This window comes from Pongo abelii, chromosome 2 (assembly GCF_028885655.2).
Source record: "Pongo abelii isolate AG06213 chromosome 2, NHGRI_mPonAbe1-v2.0_pri, whole genome shotgun sequence".
In the NCBI taxonomy this organism is placed as follows: domain Eukaryota; kingdom Metazoa; phylum Chordata; class Mammalia; order Primates; family Hominidae; genus Pongo; species Pongo abelii.
The window spans coordinates 130,722,867-130,741,126 of NC_085928.1; the positions used below are offsets into that span (position 1 = coordinate 130,722,867).

An 18,260-nucleotide genomic window follows, 5' to 3' on the forward strand; every position below is an offset into this window, starting at 1 on the left:
GCCTCCCGGGAGGCTGCGGCGCTCCCAGCCAGCGCGCGCGCCCGCGCGCCCGCCCCCACGTGTCCCTGCGGCCCCGGGGAATGTGGGTCAGGGAGCCGAGCGGCCTCACGTGTCCCCGCCCGCCGCCACCGCCTCAGCGCCCATTATGTAATGCCGCGTCACGCACCCGCCCAGCCAACCGGCGCCCGCGCGCCGCCGAACGTAAACACAGCGCGCACGTGGCTCGCGCGGCCGGGCCATGTGAGGGGGGGGCCGGGCCGGCCGCCGCCAGGCCGCGCTGCGGCTTTGCAGGGAGACAGGAGGGCGGGCGCGGGGCGGCCCGGGGGGCGATGGGAACCGAGCCAGAGGCGCACACGGGGCCCGCAGCAGCCCACCCCGCCCACCGGCCATGGGGACACCCCCTGCCGCCGCCCCGCGAAGTGCCCCACGGGCTCCGAGCGCTCCCTCCGGCCATCCCCCACCCGCCGCAGTCCGGCTCTTACCCGCATTCACCTCCATGGTGCCCTCGCGGAGGGGGCCGGGGCCGCCTGCTTCCCGCAGAGGGGGCAGCGCCGCCGCCGCCGCCGCCTCAGCGCCGCGCCGCCCCGGGATGGAAGCAGCGGTGGTCGCGGGGCCCCCTCATGGGCAGAGCGGGCGGGGCGCACGGGCCCCAGGCAGCGCAGCGCAGAGCAGGCTGCAGCGAGAAAGGGTGGCGGCGGCCGGCGAGCGGCGCTCCTCGCGAGGACCCTGACAACAAAAGCGGCGGCGCGGCGGCTTCCTGCAGCCAGCGCACCGCGGCGGCGAGGGCGGCTGACTGGGAGGGCAGCCGCGACCATGTGACCTGCGCACACACCCCCTCCCTCCGCCCGCCCTCGGCCGGCCGCTGCGGCGACTCCGCCCCACCGCTCGCCTCCCGCCCGCCCGCCTGCCCGCTCGCTCGCTTCCCGGCTCCCCGGCTCCCCTTTTCTCCTGCGCTTCCCCCTTCTCCCCTTCCTTCTCCGTGCCGAGCCCCTCCTCTTCCTTCGTTTTTCCCTTCCGTGCCGTAAACCTCTTCTCCGTTTCCCTCCGTCGCATATTCCTCCCCTCCTCCTCCTCCCCTCCCGGCTGCCCTTCCCGCCTTTGGCCGGGAGTCCCCTCCACGCCCTGCTCCCTAGCCCTACCCCCCCACCTGGTGGCTCTTAGGTCAAAGCGGTGGCTTGGCGCCGAGCAGAGGTGCTTCTCAGGACCCTGGCTGGGCCGGCTGGCTCGGGCGTGCTCAACCCCTGCGCTCCCCAGCTCCCGCCCGACCGACCTCCAAACGCTGGTCTCGGAGGGCACAAACCCTACCCTTTTCCTCTGCACCCTCTAGGTGATTTTATCCAATCTCATAGCTTAAGTAGACCTATGTTCTTGTGATTCCCAGATTTATATTTCAAGCCAAGATCTCTCTTCTAATCTCCAGATTCCTACATGCAGCAGCCCGTTTGATTATGCCGCTTTTTTGCATCTCATATTTTAGACGGGTGTACGCGTGTGTCCGAACTTAGTTAATGTGCAGTCAAGATCTGGGCGTTTCACCTTGAATGTAAATTTTAGATCAAAAGAAAAAAGCTAGACATAAATTGTATGCGTGCTGAGGTGAATTATGAGGAAAGTGCATTGATGCCCGCAATTTAAACGCATTAGTAAAGTAAGATGGGCTGATAGAGGCATGAATAGATGATATAGTAAGATGTTAAACTTAGGCGATGGGGATACGGATGTTGCTTGTAAAATTCTTTCCAGTTTGCTCTGAAATTTTTCAGTATAGAATGTGGGGAAAATGTCACGTGGAAGACATTTACATGTGGGGAAAATGTCACGTGGAAGACATTTACATGTGCAACACCCTGTTTCCCCACCCCCAGGTGTCTTCACCATATCAATATTTACTATTTTGGTAAATCTGCAAGTTCGTGAAGCCAGCAAAGTTATGTTTCTCTCCTAACACTCTCTCTCACTGCCTTTTATTCTCCATTCAATCCATTAGCAAGTCTGAGCTATTCTACCTTCAAAATATGTTCAATCCCTGTTTCTCACCGTTGGCATTGCTAGAACAAACCATTATCTCCTGGCTCAGCTACTGCTCTGGTTCCCTAACTAGGAGAGTGCTCCTTGGGTCCTCCTACAGTCACTTCTCCCCAGCAGTGAAAGTGTTATTTTTAAAATGTAAATAAGATCTGATTACTCTGCTCAAAACTCTCCAATGGCTTCGTGTTACACTTTGAAAAAATTCAACGGCTTAACGTGACCTGCTTCGCCCTGCACAGATGTGGGTCCTGCTTCTCTTTCCAAGGCTCTCTTGATACCCAAACCCTTCTAAACACAGTTCCCTAACCACAGTAGCCCTCTATTCTTCCCTACTTCTGGAATTTATCACCCTCATGTGATGCTGATGCAAGAGTTCCCCAGGCCACACTTTGTAGCTTGCTTGCTTTCTTTTTCATTTTCATGTATCAACTGCCATCTGCTTCTACACAGGTAAAATGAGGTTAATATGAACAGACTAGAAGGCAGAAAAGAAATAAAAGAGGATGCCACTCTAAAAAGGCTATGTACTGTATGATTCCAACTATACGACCTTCTAGAAAAGGCAAAACTGGGCCGGGCGCGGGAGCTGACGCCTGTAATCCCAGCACTTTGGGAGGCCAAGGCGGGTGGATCACCTGAGGTCGGGAGTTCAAGACCAGCCTGACCAACATGGAGAAACCCCATCTCTACTAAAAATAGAAAATTAGCCGGGGTGGTGGCGCATGCCTGTAATCCCAGCTACTCGGGAGGCTGAGGCAGGAGAATCGCTTGAACCCGGAAGGCGGAAGTTGCGGTGAGCCGAGATCGCGCCATTGCACTCCAGCCTGGGCAAAAAGAGCGAAACTCCGTCTCAAAAGAAAAAAAAAAGAAGAAGAAAAGGCAAAACTGGAGACAGTAAAAAAGATCAGTGGTTACTAAAGGCTAGAGGGGAAGGAGGGATGAATAGAACACAGAGGATTTTTAGGGCAGGGAAAGTATTCTGTATGATACTATAATGATGAATATATGTTTTTACACATTTGTCAAAACTTGTAGAACCTACAACGTCAAGAGTGAGCCCTGGCTGGGCGCAGTGGCTCACACCTGTAATCCCAGCACTTTGGGAGACTGATGTGGGAGGATCATTGAGCCCAGGTATTGGAGAATCGGAGACTAGCCTGGGCAATATGGCGAAACTCCGTCTCTACAAAAAATACAAAAATTAGCCGGGTTTGGTGGTGTGCACCTGTAGTCCCATCTACTCAAGACGCTGGTGCAGGAGCATCTCTTGATCTGGGAGGTTGAGGCTGCAGTGAGTCATGATCTCCCCAGTGCATTCCAGTCTGGGTGACAGAGCGAGCAGATCCCGTCTCAAAAAAAAAAAAAAAAAAAAGTGTATCCTAATGTAAACTATGGCTTTGAGGCCGGGCGCGGTGGCTCATCCAGCACTGTGGGAGGCCGAGGAGGGCGGATCATCTGAGATCAGGAGTTCGAGACCAGCCTGACCAACATGGAGAAACCCCGTCTCTACTAAAAACACAAAATTAGCCGGGCATGGTGGCACATGCCTGTAATCCCAGCTAATATGGAGGGTGGAGCAGGAGAATCGCTTGAACCTGGGAGGCGGAGGTTGCGGTGAGCCGAGATCATGCCCAGCCTGGGCAACAAGAGCAAAACTCTGTCTCTAAAAAATAAAATAAAAAAATAAACTGTGGCTTTTAATGATGTATCAGTGTAGGTTCATTAGTGGTAACAAATGTACCACCGTGTTGCAGGATGTTTGATAGTGGGAGAAGCTGTGCGTTTGTGGAGGCAGGAGGTGCTTGGGAACTCTGACGTTCACAGTACTGCTCTAGGCTGGGCGAGGTGGCTCACGCTTGTAATCCCAGCACTTTGACAGGTCAAGGCAGGCGGATCTCTTGAGGCAAGGAGTTCAAGACCAGCCTGGCCAACATGACAAAACCCCGTCTCTACTAAAAATGCAAAAATTAGCCGGATGTGGTAGCACACACCCGTAATCCCAGCCACTAGGGAGGTTGAGTCACGAGAATCTCTTGAACCCGGGAGGCAGAGTTTATCTTAAGCTGAGATCATGCCACTGCACTCCAGCGTAGGCAACAGATTGAGACTCTGTCTCAAATAAATAAATAAATAAATAGGTAAATAAATAAAATAGACTATTTAAAAATGTGTAAGAGGTTACCACTATTTAAATTTGAAAAGAAGAATGTGAGTGAAAAATAGCCATTGCAAAGGATATAAGACTCTCTCTTCGATGATAATGTCTGTAAAATAATATCAGTGTCTATGAGCCTCAGCGTTTTTTAGAGGCTGCCTTCTTCCTATGAGATTTTGCAAGTAACTAGTAGAGGCTATAGAGCTATAACCCAAGTCGGTCACCAGCCACACCACTGGCCACTGGAAATTCGCTGGGCTCCTCAGTGCCAGAGGAGGATGCTCAGCAGCATCCTCTGGTTGAGCAGTACCCAGCGTGCTGTAGCTGCAGTGGAAGTTGCCTTTTGCTGCTGTCATTCCAAGGAGCCTCATTTATTAATCCTGTGGTGTCTATGGCTTAGTCTGTTGGGATTCTCAGAATATTCATGGTGGATTTCTACCTGCTCCACCTTCCTCATTCTGACCAAAATAACTGTTGAATGAAGTGACTATGTCTTCAAAAGTTATCTGTTAAAAATGCAAATTACTTCCTGGGAAAGCTACCTCATTAGCCCTTACATACAATTAACAGAGCCTGCGAAACAACACAAGATAGATCCATCTAGATATGAATAAAGGAAAGAAGAGCCTAAATGTTAGAGTCCTCTTATCCCAAACTCAAGTAAGATAGGCCAAGTGGTGCACTGCAGTATGAGGACCTAGATGAAGGAGGGGCATTAGGAAAAAAAGAGAAAGATGAAGTCTATTAAAGATAAGGCCAATTAAAAACATTTAAGGTCATTCCTCATTTTAAAATGTTCCAATGAGTCCTGCTAGCTCCTAATACCGAAACAACATGCCACTTAAACTGCCTTTTCTATGCCCTAGATCAGCAGTTCTCAAACTTTTGATCTCAGAACTCTGCACTCTTAAAATTATTGAAGACCACAAAGTGCTTTTTTTGTGGACTATATCAAGATCTACTTATTAGAAATGATAACAGAGACATTTAAAACACAAAAATTTCCAAGCATGTTTGTCTCAGAGCAGTGACGTCATCACATAGCAACAAATAGCTCTGGCAGTTTGCTGTGCCACAGCAATTGCAGTTGCCGTTCATCATGACATTTGTGACGTACCTTCTTCCAGGCTATTTTTTTCTTTACCGTTTCATTCATGGTATTAGCTTCTATATTTCTCCACAATTCTGCCTCAATAATATGTCTTTATTTTAAATTTAAAACTTTGTCTACACTTAATTTTTAACTAGAAAAATGATTTTGTTATAACGAAATAATAAAAATTTCCATTACGATTTATGTATCACTGTGTAAATTATGTCTTCTGATTTGATGTCTTCATAAAATATTCAAATAAACACATTCCACTATTACATCTGTGCATAGAAAAAACTCATTCAAACTGAATCAATCCATTGACACCAACAAGATCAGTGATGTGTTTATGGGCAATACTGAAAACAGTACACAACTCCAGCACACACACTACAATGCAATAATAATAGCTTATGAGATGTAGTGGTTGAAGTTAAATACGGCCCAACCAAAACTGTCAAGTTGTGTTTCATGAAAAAAAAAAAATTCACACTGTTGCAGTTTTTTAAATTTTTTTTTAGAAACAGGTCTGGCTTTGTCGCCCAAGCTGCAGTACCGTGGTGCAATCATATAACTTATTACAGCTTCAAACTCATGGGCTCGAGATGCTCCCACCTCAGCCTTTCAATTAGCTAGGACCACAGGTGTGTACCACCACACCCCAGTAATTTTTTTTTTTTTGTAGAGATGGGAGTCTCCCTATGTTGCCAGGCTAGTCTTGAATTCATGGCCTCAAGCAGTCCTCCCACCGCAGCCTCCCAAAGTGCCAGGATTATAGGTGTGAGCCTATGCACCTGGTCAGTTTTTAAATTTAAATTTAAATTAGTTAAAATGAAATAAAATTCAAAATTTCATTCCTTAGTTGCTGTAGTCACATTTCAAGTGTCAATAGCCACAAGTGACTAGTGGCAACCAAATTCATCATTACAGATTTAGAGGCTTTCTTGGTCTTCCTGAATCAGTTTGATAAACTATTATTCTAGGAGTTTGTCCATGTTGTATAAACTTTCACATTTAATGGAATACAGTTGTTTGTATCCTCTTATCTCTTTGATTGATATCAACTCTACAGTTTCCCTTTTTTGTTTTTTGTTTGTTTTTTTTTGTTTTGTTTTTTTTTTTTTTTTGAGACGGAGTCTCGCTCTGTCACCCAGACTGGAGTGCAGTAGCACGATCTCGGCTCACTGTAACCTCCACCTCCTCCTGGGTTCAAGCCATTCTCCTGCCTCAGCCTCCTGAGTAGCTGGGATTACAGGCACATGCCACCATGCCCAGCTAATTTTTGTATTTTAATAGAGACAGGGTTTTACCATGTTGGTCAGGCTGGTCTCGAACTCCTGGCCTCATGATCCACCCAACTTGGCCTCCCAAAGTGCTGGGATTACAAGTCGTGAGCCACCATTCCTGGCCTGGTTTCCCATTCTTAATTTTATTTATTTGTGCTTTTTCTTTCTTGATCAGTCCTACAAAACTTTTATTTACTTTGTTAACTTTTTCAATGGCCTAATTTTTTGCTTTATTGATTCACTAAATTATTTTTGTTTCATTGATTTCTGCTCTTTATCTTGATCTCCATCCTTCCATTTTATTTTTATCTTATTTTTCTCATTTCTTGATTTGGACATTTATCGTATACATTTGTTCAATTAGCCAGAGTCAGTTTCTCCTGTTTGTAACTAAGGAAACCTCACTGATAGAATTATTTTGAATCATTCTCACCCATTTTAGGGAACATTCCAGTCAACTACTGCAGTATAACAAATCACCCCATAACTTAGTGGCTTAAGATAGCAGCATTATTTTGTTATCTATGATGAAGCCGAGAAGCTCTTGGCTGGGCATTTCTGGCTCAGGGTCTCTTGGCAATCAGACAGTGGGTGGAGCTGGAACAGCAGGGGGTTGGAGCAGCTAGGAGCTAGCTGCACTTCCCTCTTTAGGTAGTCACAGGGCTCCTCCACAAGATCTCTACATGTGGGCTACTTTGGACTTCCTCACAACATGGCAGCCTCAGGGCAGTCAGACTGCTTACAGAGCAGGTCAGGGCTCCAATGCAAGTGTTCCATGGGATAAGGGAGAAGTTGCATCACCTTTTCTGATCATGCCTCAGAAGACATGTGGTATGAATTTTGCTGCATTATGGGTTAAAAGGGAGTCACAAGCACACCCAGATCCAAGGGTAGGGGACATGGACCTCATCTCTTTATAACAGGAGCATCAAGGTCATATCTTGAATAGCATAAGAGATGGAATATATTTTGCAACTATCATTTTCAAAAGGGAACAGTTTTAAAGAATCAGACACATATACAGTGCACCCTGACTCAAGGACCACATTACTTTGTTAAAATTTTAACATGGCTGGGCACGGTGGCTCACACCTGTAATCACAACACTTTGGGAGGCTGAGGCAGGAGAATGGCCTAAGCCCAAGGGTTCAAGACTAGCCTGGGGAACATAGTGAGACCCCCGCGCCCGTCTCTATAAAAAATTAAAAAATTTGTTGGGTGTGGTGGCTCCTGCCTGAGGTCCCAGCTACCCAGGCAGCTGAGATGGGAGGATCGTTTGAGCCTGGGAGATAGAGGCTGCAGTGAGTAGTGATCGTACTACTGCACTCCAGCCTGGGCAACAATATGAGACCCTGTCTCAAGAAAAAAAGAAAAAAAAAGATACTGTACTTCTCAATGAGAGGGTTTTATCCCCTCCACCCTGGAAGTGTTTTTCTAAGTGTTAGGATAAGGAGAATGGGTGCTCCAGAGAAAGGAATGAAAGTCAGATAAGAAGTGGATACAGAAAAGCCCCCACTCCACATAATGGTTCCACTCTATTTTTGAGGAGCTTATTCTCTGTGGAGCTGAAGGTCAGTAAAATGATGTTTCAGATATAGACCCAGTTTCTTGCCTATTCTGAGTCTCTTATTGTCCAATCTTAATAATATCTAATATCTTTTCGTTCATTTGGAGAATAATCTAGTAGGAAAAAGGGTTATGTCTACATGTAATGAGTGCAGTCTACACAATAATGTATATATAAAAATCCAAAACAATCAACAACAGAAACCATCTGGCCAAGATACTTCATTGAATAGAGTGGAAAAAATATCTAATGCCACCTGGAAACCCTAGTTGAAATTTTTAAGTGCCGCATTGATTTAATAACATACTAAACAGATATTTTTTAAAAAGTAAGAAAGAAAATAAGAAAAGTTGCATGACAGTTCAATATGAAATGCCTCATTATTTTCAGTACTCTTGGTCACAGTTAAAAAAAGAGATCCTACTTTTTCCCTGGGGTGAGGGAAAAAAAAGACATCAAACACAAAACTTGCCCTAACAACAGGGCATGCTCTCTAAAGGAACAATATATATTGCTGACTCACAAATTTTCCCATTCAATCTTCCTGTTTATTCTTTTGAAAATCCACTTCAGTGAGAATTCCTTCCAGCAGTGCAATCTCTCCTAGCATGAGTTCATTAACTGACCATTCTCAAGTTTTCTTTTATTTTTCTTTTCTTTTCTTTTTTTCTTTTTCTTTTTCCAGACAGAGTCTATGGCCCTCCATCTCTCCTCCTCCCGGGTTCAGGCAATTCTCATGCCTCAGCCTCCTGAGTAGCTGGGACTACAGGCACACACCCGGCAAATTTTTGTATTTTTTGTAGAGACAGCGTTTCACCACGTTGGCCAGGCTGGTCTTGAACTCTAGCCTCAAGTGATCTGCCCATCTCAGCCTCCCAAAGTGCTGGAATTACACCACCCCAGGTCTCTCCTAAATTTTCTAGCCTACCTTGTCGCCAATACTCAGAGGAGACTTAGAGACCCAGGTGGGTCCCTTTTCAACAATCAACTCTTCACTCAGCTTCGGTTTATTAGGAGCTCTCCTCCACTGGTGAATTCTCCAAGTGCAGCGCATTCTTCCCTCACTGGGAAAGTCCTAGACTAATAATTCTCAAAGTGTGGTCACTGGATCAGCAGCGTCAGCATCACCTGAAAACTTGTTAGAAATGCAATTTTTCAGCCGGGCGCAATGGCTCACGCCTGTAATCCCAGCACTTTGGGAGGCCGAGGCAGGTGGATCACAAGGTCAGGAGATCGAGACCATCCTGGCTAACACGGTGAACTCCCATCTCTACTAAAACTACAGAAAATTAGCCAGGTGTGGTGGCACGCGCCTGTGGTCCCAGCTACTCAGGAGGCTGAGGCAGGAGAATCGCTTGAACCCAGGAGGTAGAGGTTGCAGTGAGCCGAGATCGCACCACTGCACTCCAGCCTGGGCGACAGAGTGAGACTCCGTCTCAAAAAAAAAAAAAGCAATTTTTCGGGCTCTACCTCAGATTTAATGAATCAGAAACTCTAAGGGCAGGGCCAGCAATTGGTATTTTAACAAGCCCTCCAGGTGATTCTGAGGCACTCTCAAGTTTGGGAGAGCACCAGCTTAGAAAGCCAGTAGCCAGAAAATTGATCAGCCCTGTATTCCAGGACTTAACAGGCCAATGTGACTAAGTATATAAGGTTAGTGGCTGCCTCCCTTTAGAATTTCTGCTCCACACCTTCAAGCGACCAGTATTTCTGCCCTGTAATATGACAGGATAGAATTTTAAATGCAAAGAGCACATTGCTTGGGTTTATGATTCCAGATCTTCTTCCATGCCTGGATGGATTTCTGCCTATAGACTCTAGGACAAACCTGCTATTCGCATAATAAACACTCGTATTATGCTTATCACCAATGAGCTCCCCAACCCCGCTTTTTTTTTTTTTTTTTTTTTTTTGAGATGGGGTCCCTCTCTGTCTCCCAGGCTAGAGTGCAGTGGCGTGATTATAGCTCACTGCAGCCTCGAATTTCTGGGCTCAAGCAATTCTCCCACTTGAACCTCTCAAGAAGCTGGAACTACAGGTGTACACCACCATACCGGGCTAATTTTTTAAAAATTATTTGTAGAGACGAGGTTTTGCTGTGTTGCCTGGGCTGGTGTTGAACTCCTGGGCTCAAGCGATCCTCCTGCCTTGGCCTCCCAAAGTGCTGGGATTACAGGCGTGAGCCACTGTGCCTGACCATGAGCCTTTACTAATTATCTATCTATAGATGTATTTATCTACATTCTAGAAAACAAATTTACTTCTTGTTAGGTGCGATGGCTCACACCTGTAATCCCAGCACTTTGGGAAGCTGAGGTGGAAGAGGATCACTTGAGCCTAGAAGTTCCAGACTAGTCTGGGTAACGTTAGCGAGACCTCGTCTCTGCAAATAATGTTTAAAAAATTAGCTGGGCACGGTGACACGTGCCTATAGTGCCAGTTCCTTGGGATGCTGAGGTTGGAGGATTACTTGAGCCTAGGTGTTAGTGGTAGAGGCTCCAGTGAGCCCTGATCACGCCACTGCACTCCAGCCTGGGAGACAGAACAAGACCCCATCGCAAACAAAAAAAGAAAAAGAAAAAAGAGTTGTTGATCAGTTCATTTTTTTTTTTTTGGCTAATCAGAACCTCAGCCATTAACATTTTTCTTTCATAAACTAATTTCTTCCATCTGCCTTATCAAATTTTGTAGATTTTCTCTTTGCTAAGATTTATTATTTTTGAGTTGGCAATAAATCTTACCATGTTTAGTTTTAGCCATTCTCAGGGTTTTTTAAACAATAATATTCATTATAAATTTGATATTCTTTTAAAGCCTGATGGTTTCTGCTTCTTTTTTACCTAATTCATGAGGCAGGAGGATCCATTGAGCCCAGGAGTTTGAGACCAGCCTGGACAGCATAGCAAAGCCCTGTCTCAAAAATAAAAATAAAAAGAACTGAGAAAGCTTTAAGATCACCTTCAAGGTACAAAGGGAAATAGAGGGTGGATTGGATTGGAGCGGGTCCTGTTGAGCAATCCTCACAGCCTTATTTTGCCATTCTTTCGGGATTTAGAAATCATTTATTGCATGGATCTCTTAAGCAATCTTCTATAGATTAAAAACAATTCAGAGATAATAAGTCTTGTGATATTCTCTGTAAATTTTTTTTTCAAGAGAGCAAGAATGGATGCTTCTATTTAAAGGAGGGAAAAATACCTCTGAAAAAGGCTCTGTTTCTCAGAAGATGGGCAAGTTGTGAATAATCACCATTGTGGTTAGTGTTAATTCTTGCAGAGTCGGACCTTGTAGGTCAACCAGATCCCTTTCTTTTGCTTTATAAATTGAGTTGAAATAGTTCCTGCTGACCCAAGAGTGCTGCCAGCGTGCCCAGAAGTGCCACCCCTGAAGGCACTGTATAATGAGACAATCCACAGGGCTGATCTCAGCATAAAGAAAAGTTCAAGCTGGGACTTAAATTTTTAACACATTTGCAGTACGAAAGCAGAATAGCCAGAGGACCTGCAACAGAATGACATCATTCAAATAACTGAATACTCAGTTTAATCATTCAAATTCCCAATATCACAAGAGACATATCATTATGACAGCATGGCCCACAGCTGCCTAAAATGTGTGCTTTCTTTATACTCATGGCAGAGCATAAGGATACAATTATTTTTGGCTTTTGGTTTTGGTTTATTGGAGTGGTTTGTTTGGGGGTGAGGAAAGGTGAGATGACGTTTAGTTTTTCTTTATGGAAAAAAGTTTCTGCATATATGTGATGGAATAAAGGAAGGGAGAAATGAATGATAAACACATACAGACAAACCTTCCCCCATTTCGTTTGAACTAATATAAAGTTCAGTTCATTACTTTGCCATTCTTTGAGCTAAATTTAGAAACCTCTTGCTATGGTCTGAATGTGTTCCTCCAAATTAATATATTGAAACTTAATCACTATGCAATAGTATTAAGAGGTGGGCCCTTAGGAGTTGATTAAGTCACGAGGGCAGAACCCTCATGAATGATAGTAGCCACATTGTAAAAGATGTTGAAGCGTCCTGGCCCTTTTTGCTCTTCTGCCACATGAGCATGCAGCAGCCAAGGCGCCATCTTGGAAGCAGAGACTGGGCCCTTTACCAGACACCCAACTTACTGGTGCCTTGATCTTGGACTTTCCAGCTCCAAAAGTGTGATAAATAAATGTTCCTTAAGCCACCCAGTCTATGGTAATTTGTTATCGCAGCACAAAGTGACTAAGACATCCCTCAAAAACCAATTTTTACCCCCTTAGGGGTAAATCACCTTAGGGGTGATATTACCCCCTTGAGAATGCACGTATAAAAAAGCAGGACCAAAAAAAAAGTGGGGAGTAGGAGTGGGGGAGATAGACACAGGAATTCTTTGCACGTAGACACTTATCCCCAAACCCCATATGTGATACAAGCTGATATATACGTACAACAGGGTTTTCTCAACAGTGGTGCTATTGACATTTTGGGCTGGACAATTCTTTGCTGTCTGTGCCTTGTAGTATGTTTAGCAGCATCCCTGGTCTCTATCCACTGGATGCCAGTGGCAATACCACCCACTTCCCAGTTGTGACAACCAAAAATGTCTCTGGACATTGTCAAATGTCCCTGGGGGACAAAATTGTTCCCCTACCCCATCAAGAACCACTGGGATAGAGTAATTTACAAGAAACCAGCAACAGTGAGAAAGAATTCTGGAGACGTGAGGCAGGAGAGAAAATAACTTCTGTGTGTGAGATTAAGTGACAAATGCAGACAGTAGAACAATATTGTATTTGTTTTCTATTACTGCTCTAACAAATTACCACTAACTTAGCACTTAACACAATACAGAGGTATGATCTTAACAGTTCCTGTAGGTCAGAGTCTAACAAACTAAAATCAAGCCATCGCTCTCTGGCTGTCATGTTCTTCTGCCTCCCTCTTCCATATCTCAAGGAGCCTTGTGATTACATTAGGCCTGAAGTCTCCCCATCTCAAAGTCAGCTGATTTGCAACCTTAATTCCTCTTTGTTTTATAATGTAACATAGTCACAGATTTCCAGTATTAGGAGTGGACATCATTGGAGGGGCCATTATTCTGCCTCCCACAAATACATATGGAGTGATTCTATTACTGTTAACATTGTTGACTCCCAGCGTAGAGAAATCAAGCAGATTTTGGTTTCAAAATCAGCAAAAACTGCTGGTTTTTGCTCTTTCCTATGAGAGGCACCAGTGATCTTCTCTGCCAGTTTTCTTCCTAAAACTATAGAAGTTACTGTTTTTTTTTGGGGGGGGGACGGAATTTTGCTCTTGTTGCCCAGGCTGGAGTGCAATGGTGCCATCTCGGCTCACCGCAACCTCCACCTCCTGGGTTCAAGCAATTCTCCTGCCTCAGCCTCTCTAGTAGCTGGGATTACAGGCATGCACCACCACACCCAGCTAATTTTGTATTTTTAGTAGAGATGGGGTTTCTCCATGTTGGTCAGGCTGGTCTTGAACTCCCGACCTCAGGTGATCCGCCCGCCTCGGCCTCCAAAAGTGCTGGGATTACAGGCCTAGAAGTTATTTTGTAGCAAATGATAATAGACAGTCCTTCTGCGAGATTAATTTGTTAGAGAGGTACACTTCAGGTCATTAAATCACAGGTTAAGTAAGGGACCTCTGTATATCATTTAGTATAGAAAGTTATGCTAATAACTGGAATTTCATTATGTAATTTATTTATTTGTTGAGTCTCCTTTAATTGAGCCCTGTTTTCTAGGCACTCTCACAGATGTTTAAAGGTTGCCTCCTAGGACTAACTCTAAATACCCCTGGCAAACTCTGTCACTCTATGATCACTTCTGACTTCCATTTAGTTGTGAGTTTTCAATTCCATAATTATATACATCTCATTGGAAAGAGAATCAAAAACTTCAAGCCATACTCCTTTCTTTTTTTTGAGACGGAGTCTCGCTCTGTTGCCCAGGTTGGAGTGCAGTGGCGTGAACTCGGCTCACTGCAAGCTCCGCCTCCCGGGTTCACGCCATTCTCCTGCCTCAGCCTCCCGAGTAGCTGGGACTACAGGCGCCCACCACCACACCCGGCTAATTTTTTTGTGTGTTTTTTAGTAGAGACGGGGTTTCACCATGTTAGCCAGGATGGTCTCGATCTCCTGACCTCATGATCCGCCCGCCTCGGCCTCCCAAAGTGCTGGGATTACAGGCGTGAGCCACCGCGCCCGGCCAGCCATACTCCTTTCTAATCACCTGTAGTCAGTTGGTTTCGGGGTAGTATAGCTTACAGAAGTTCTCCCCCATCTCTCCCCTCAAAATTAAAAACAAGCAGCAGACTCTGCTGACTAATAATAAGCATCACTACTCCAGACAAAGACTTGATAGAACACCCTGTCTCTGCCCAGTGCCCATAGAAAGGGGACAGCCTTTGGGGCAAGGAGCTGACAGCCAATGCCGAGTTTCTGAAGTCACTGGGTGGTTGAAGGCAAGAAACCAAATTTGGGTCTCATGACCGTTTGCTACTTCCTGAATCCCGCCCTTCTTCTCTACCTTTCTTTTTTTTTTTTTTTCTCTCTCTCTCTCTCCTTGCTTTCCATTTCTTTTTCCTCCCTTCCACTAATACTTATTGAGTGTATTGGTGGACAAAACAAAGAGAAAATGAATGCATTAAACTTAAAACCTCTGGGGGTGGGAAGGTGGCTAGATAAACAATAAGTAAAACACAAGAGCATGTCAGATAGTGATGCTAAGGAGACAAATAAAGCAGGGAAGGGAGACAAGGAAGTGCCAAGGGCGACGACGAGTTATGTTTAAATTTAAGTAAAGAATCCAGGAAGGTTTTACTGAGAAATGGATGTTTGAGGAAAGACCCAAAGTAAGTGAGGGAGTGAGCCACGACTATATTTGGGAGAAGAACGTCCAGGTAGAACAGGCATTGAAAGAGCCTAAAGCTGAACATACTTAATCAAATTTGAGAGACAGGAGGCCAGGATGGCTGCAGAAGCAAAAGTAAAGAGAAATGTAGTAGGAAATGAAATCAGAAACATAATCTTGTGATTGAAGGGAAGGTTGGTTTTTTGTTTGAAACTTTACCAAGAGTTTCAAACCCCTTCAGAAACCAGGTCAATGATGGAAACACTGTTTATGGTATTAGAGCCACTGATAGCATACACAACTGTATCAGGCTGCACACACAAAGATTCTGAATACAGGTATAAACACCATCTTACAACTTCATTATATCCTGTGATCTAATTGTATCCAGATATTTACATATTGAAATACATATTGTTTTATTATAGGTTACCTTTATTTTGGCTGGCTGTGGTGGCTCACACCTATAATCCCAGCACTTTGGAAGGCCAAGGCAGGAGGATCAGCTGGGCAACATGGCAAAATTCTGTCTCTCCAAAAAAAAAAAAAAAAAAAATAGCTGGACATGGTGGCATGCGCCTATAGTCCCAGCTACTCAGGAGGCAAAGGTGGGAGGATCACCTAAGCCCAGGAGGTGGAGGCTGCAATGAGCCATGATTGTGTCACTGCACAATTGTGCCTGGGTGACAGAGTAAGACCCTGTCTCAAAAAATAAAAAAATTAAAGAGATTACTTTTATTTTTTTCTTCATATTACAATTTGGGCATCTTATTGACTCTTATGATCATTATAATTATGAAATTATATTTATAGATTATTGTCTGTAAATTTAATTTCATAATAGTAAAGAGGGCATTGTAAATTCCTATTATAAAAAGGGAATGGTGGGTCCTTTCAACCCCAAAATAAGACTGAAAACTGTTTGTATAGCGTAGACTTTTTGTCCTTTTTTTGGGGTCTTATTTATCTTTTATTCTGAGGTTCAAAATCAATGGAGGGTTTCAAGCAAAATACTGCCATGATGTAACTAACTTCAGAAACATCATCCTTGCTGCATTTGGGAGAACGAATTGCAGGGAATCCAACCCAAAGTGTTGGGCTTAGCCGGACCTTCCCCCTGCACCGCTTATTCCACTACATTTTTATCCCTTTAGCCCACCAAGGCTGTCAGGGTGTTACTCAGCCTCTCACACACTCAGCTACCCCTTCTAGAATCAGCAAATACCCCCCAGGATGAAGCAGCTCTGAATGTGACACTTTCTCTGGATTCCCCATGTTCTTCCAGATCTGGGTTCTGTAATTCTTCATTGCTTATTAGCTCTCCAATGCCTTTAAGTAGACTCAATATATATGACATATTCTATGTACTTATAATTTGACCTGCCTTTCTAGTTGTCCCTGAAGTGTTTGTCCAGATTATCCATTCCACCAATTACTTATTCCATCATTATGAAAACTAGAATCCTATCATTTTTTCCAATTAAAAACAAGAAAGACTGGAAGAAAATAAACCAAAATGATAACATGGTTCTCTCTGAGTAATGGGATTCAGGTAATTTTTTATTGTCTAGATTTTCCAAATTTCCTGTAATTCAAAAATAAAATATCTCTTATGTGCTAGTATTATGTTTAAGAAGTCTAGGCATCCCACAAATTTTAAATACATTGAAACATAGAGGTTGGGTGCAGGGACTCATGTCTGTAATCCCAGCACTTTGAGAGGCTGAGGCAGGAGGATCACTTGAGCCCAGGAGTTTAATAACAGCCTGGGCAACATGGGGAGACCCTTTCACTACCAAAAAAAAAAAAAAAAATTAGCCTGGTCTGGTGGCACATAACTCTAGTCCCTGCTACTCAGGAGGTTGAGGTGGGAGGATCGCTTGAGCCTGAGAGGCAGAGGTTGCAGTGAGCTAAGATCACGCCACTGCTCTCCAGCCTGGGTGACAGAGCGAGACCCTGTCTCAAAAATAAATAAATAAATAAACAAATTTTTTCAGTAGTCCAAAACATGGTTTTTATTTTTATTTTATTTATTTATTTATTTGAGACGGAATCTTGCTCTGTGGCCCAAGCTGGAATGCAATGGCGTGATCTCGGCTCACTGCAACCTCTGCCTCCTGTGTTCAAGCCATTCTCCTACCTCGGCCTCCGGAGTAGCTGGGATTACAGCGCCTGCCACCATGCCCTGCTAATTTTTTTGTATTTTTAGTAGAGACGAGGTTTCACTATGTTGACCAGACTGGTCTCGAACTCTTGACCTCAAGTGGTCTGCCCCTCTCAGCCTCCCAAAGTGTTGGGATTACAGGCATGAGCCGCCACGCCTGGCACAAAACACGGTTTTTACATTTAATTTTAATTTTTGTTTTAAATATATTTTCTTTTCTTTTCTTTTTTTTTTTTTTAAGAGATGGAGTGTCGCTCTGTCACCCAGGCTGGAGCACAGTGGCACGATCTCGGTTCACTGCAACCTCCACCTCCTGGGTTCTAGCAATTCTCCTGCCTCAGCCTCCCAAGTGGCTGGGACTACAGGCTCAGCGCACACCGCCACGCCTGGCTAATTTTTTGTATTTTATTAGAAACGGGGCTTCACTGTGTTGCCCAGGCAGGTCTTGTACTCCTGAGCTCAGGCAATCCACCCTTCTCGGCCTCCCAAAGTGCTAGGATTACAGGTGTGAGCCACAGCGCTCAGCCTTTTTTTTTTTTTTTTTTGGAGATGGAGTCTCACTCTGTTGCCCAGGCTGGAGTGCAGTGGCGTGATCTCTGCTCACCGCAACCTCTGCCTCTGGGGTTCAAGTGATTCTCCTGCCTCAGCCTCCCGAGTAGCTGGGACTACAGGCACGTGCCACCATGCCCGGCTAATTTTCTGTATTTTTAGTAGAGACAGGGTTTCACCGTGTTAGTTAGGATGGTCTCGATCTCCTGACCTCATAATCTGCCCACCTAGGCCTCCCAAAGTACTGGAATTACAGGCATGAGCCACTATGCCCAGCTTTTCTTTTCTTTTCTTTTCTTTTTTTTTTTTTTTGAGACAGGCTCCACTCTGTTGCCCAGGCTGGAATGCAGTGGTACTATCACAGCTCATTGCATCCTCACCTTCCTGGGCTCAAGCAATCCTTGCACTTCAGCCTCCCGAGTAGCTGGGACTACAGGCACACACTATCAAGCCCAGCTCATTTTTTTCAGTTTTTTCAAGAGACAGTGTCTTGCCATGTTTCCCAGGCTAGTCTTGAACTCCTGGGCTCAAGAGATCCTCCTCCCTCAGC

At 44.8% G+C, this 18,260-nt stretch overlaps 1 protein-coding gene across 2 annotated transcripts in view; it reads right to left on the minus strand.

The window, feature by feature from the left end:
- The window catches only part of NR1D2 (nuclear receptor subfamily 1 group D member 2), a 36,979-nt gene extending 34,105 nt beyond the window's left edge, over positions 1 to 2,874 (minus strand). The window contains exon 1 of one of the 2 annotated variants that reach the window (XM_024245073.3): positions 483 to 2,874. In XM_024245073.3, coding sequence (XP_024100841.2) covers positions 483 to 498 — 16 coding nt within the window. In that variant the 5' untranslated portion in view covers positions 499 to 2,874. The remainder of the gene's footprint in view (positions 1 to 482) is intronic. The other variant, XM_063722167.1, reaches the window with a different exon arrangement.
- Between the last annotated feature and the right edge of the window lie 15,386 nt (positions 2,875 to 18,260).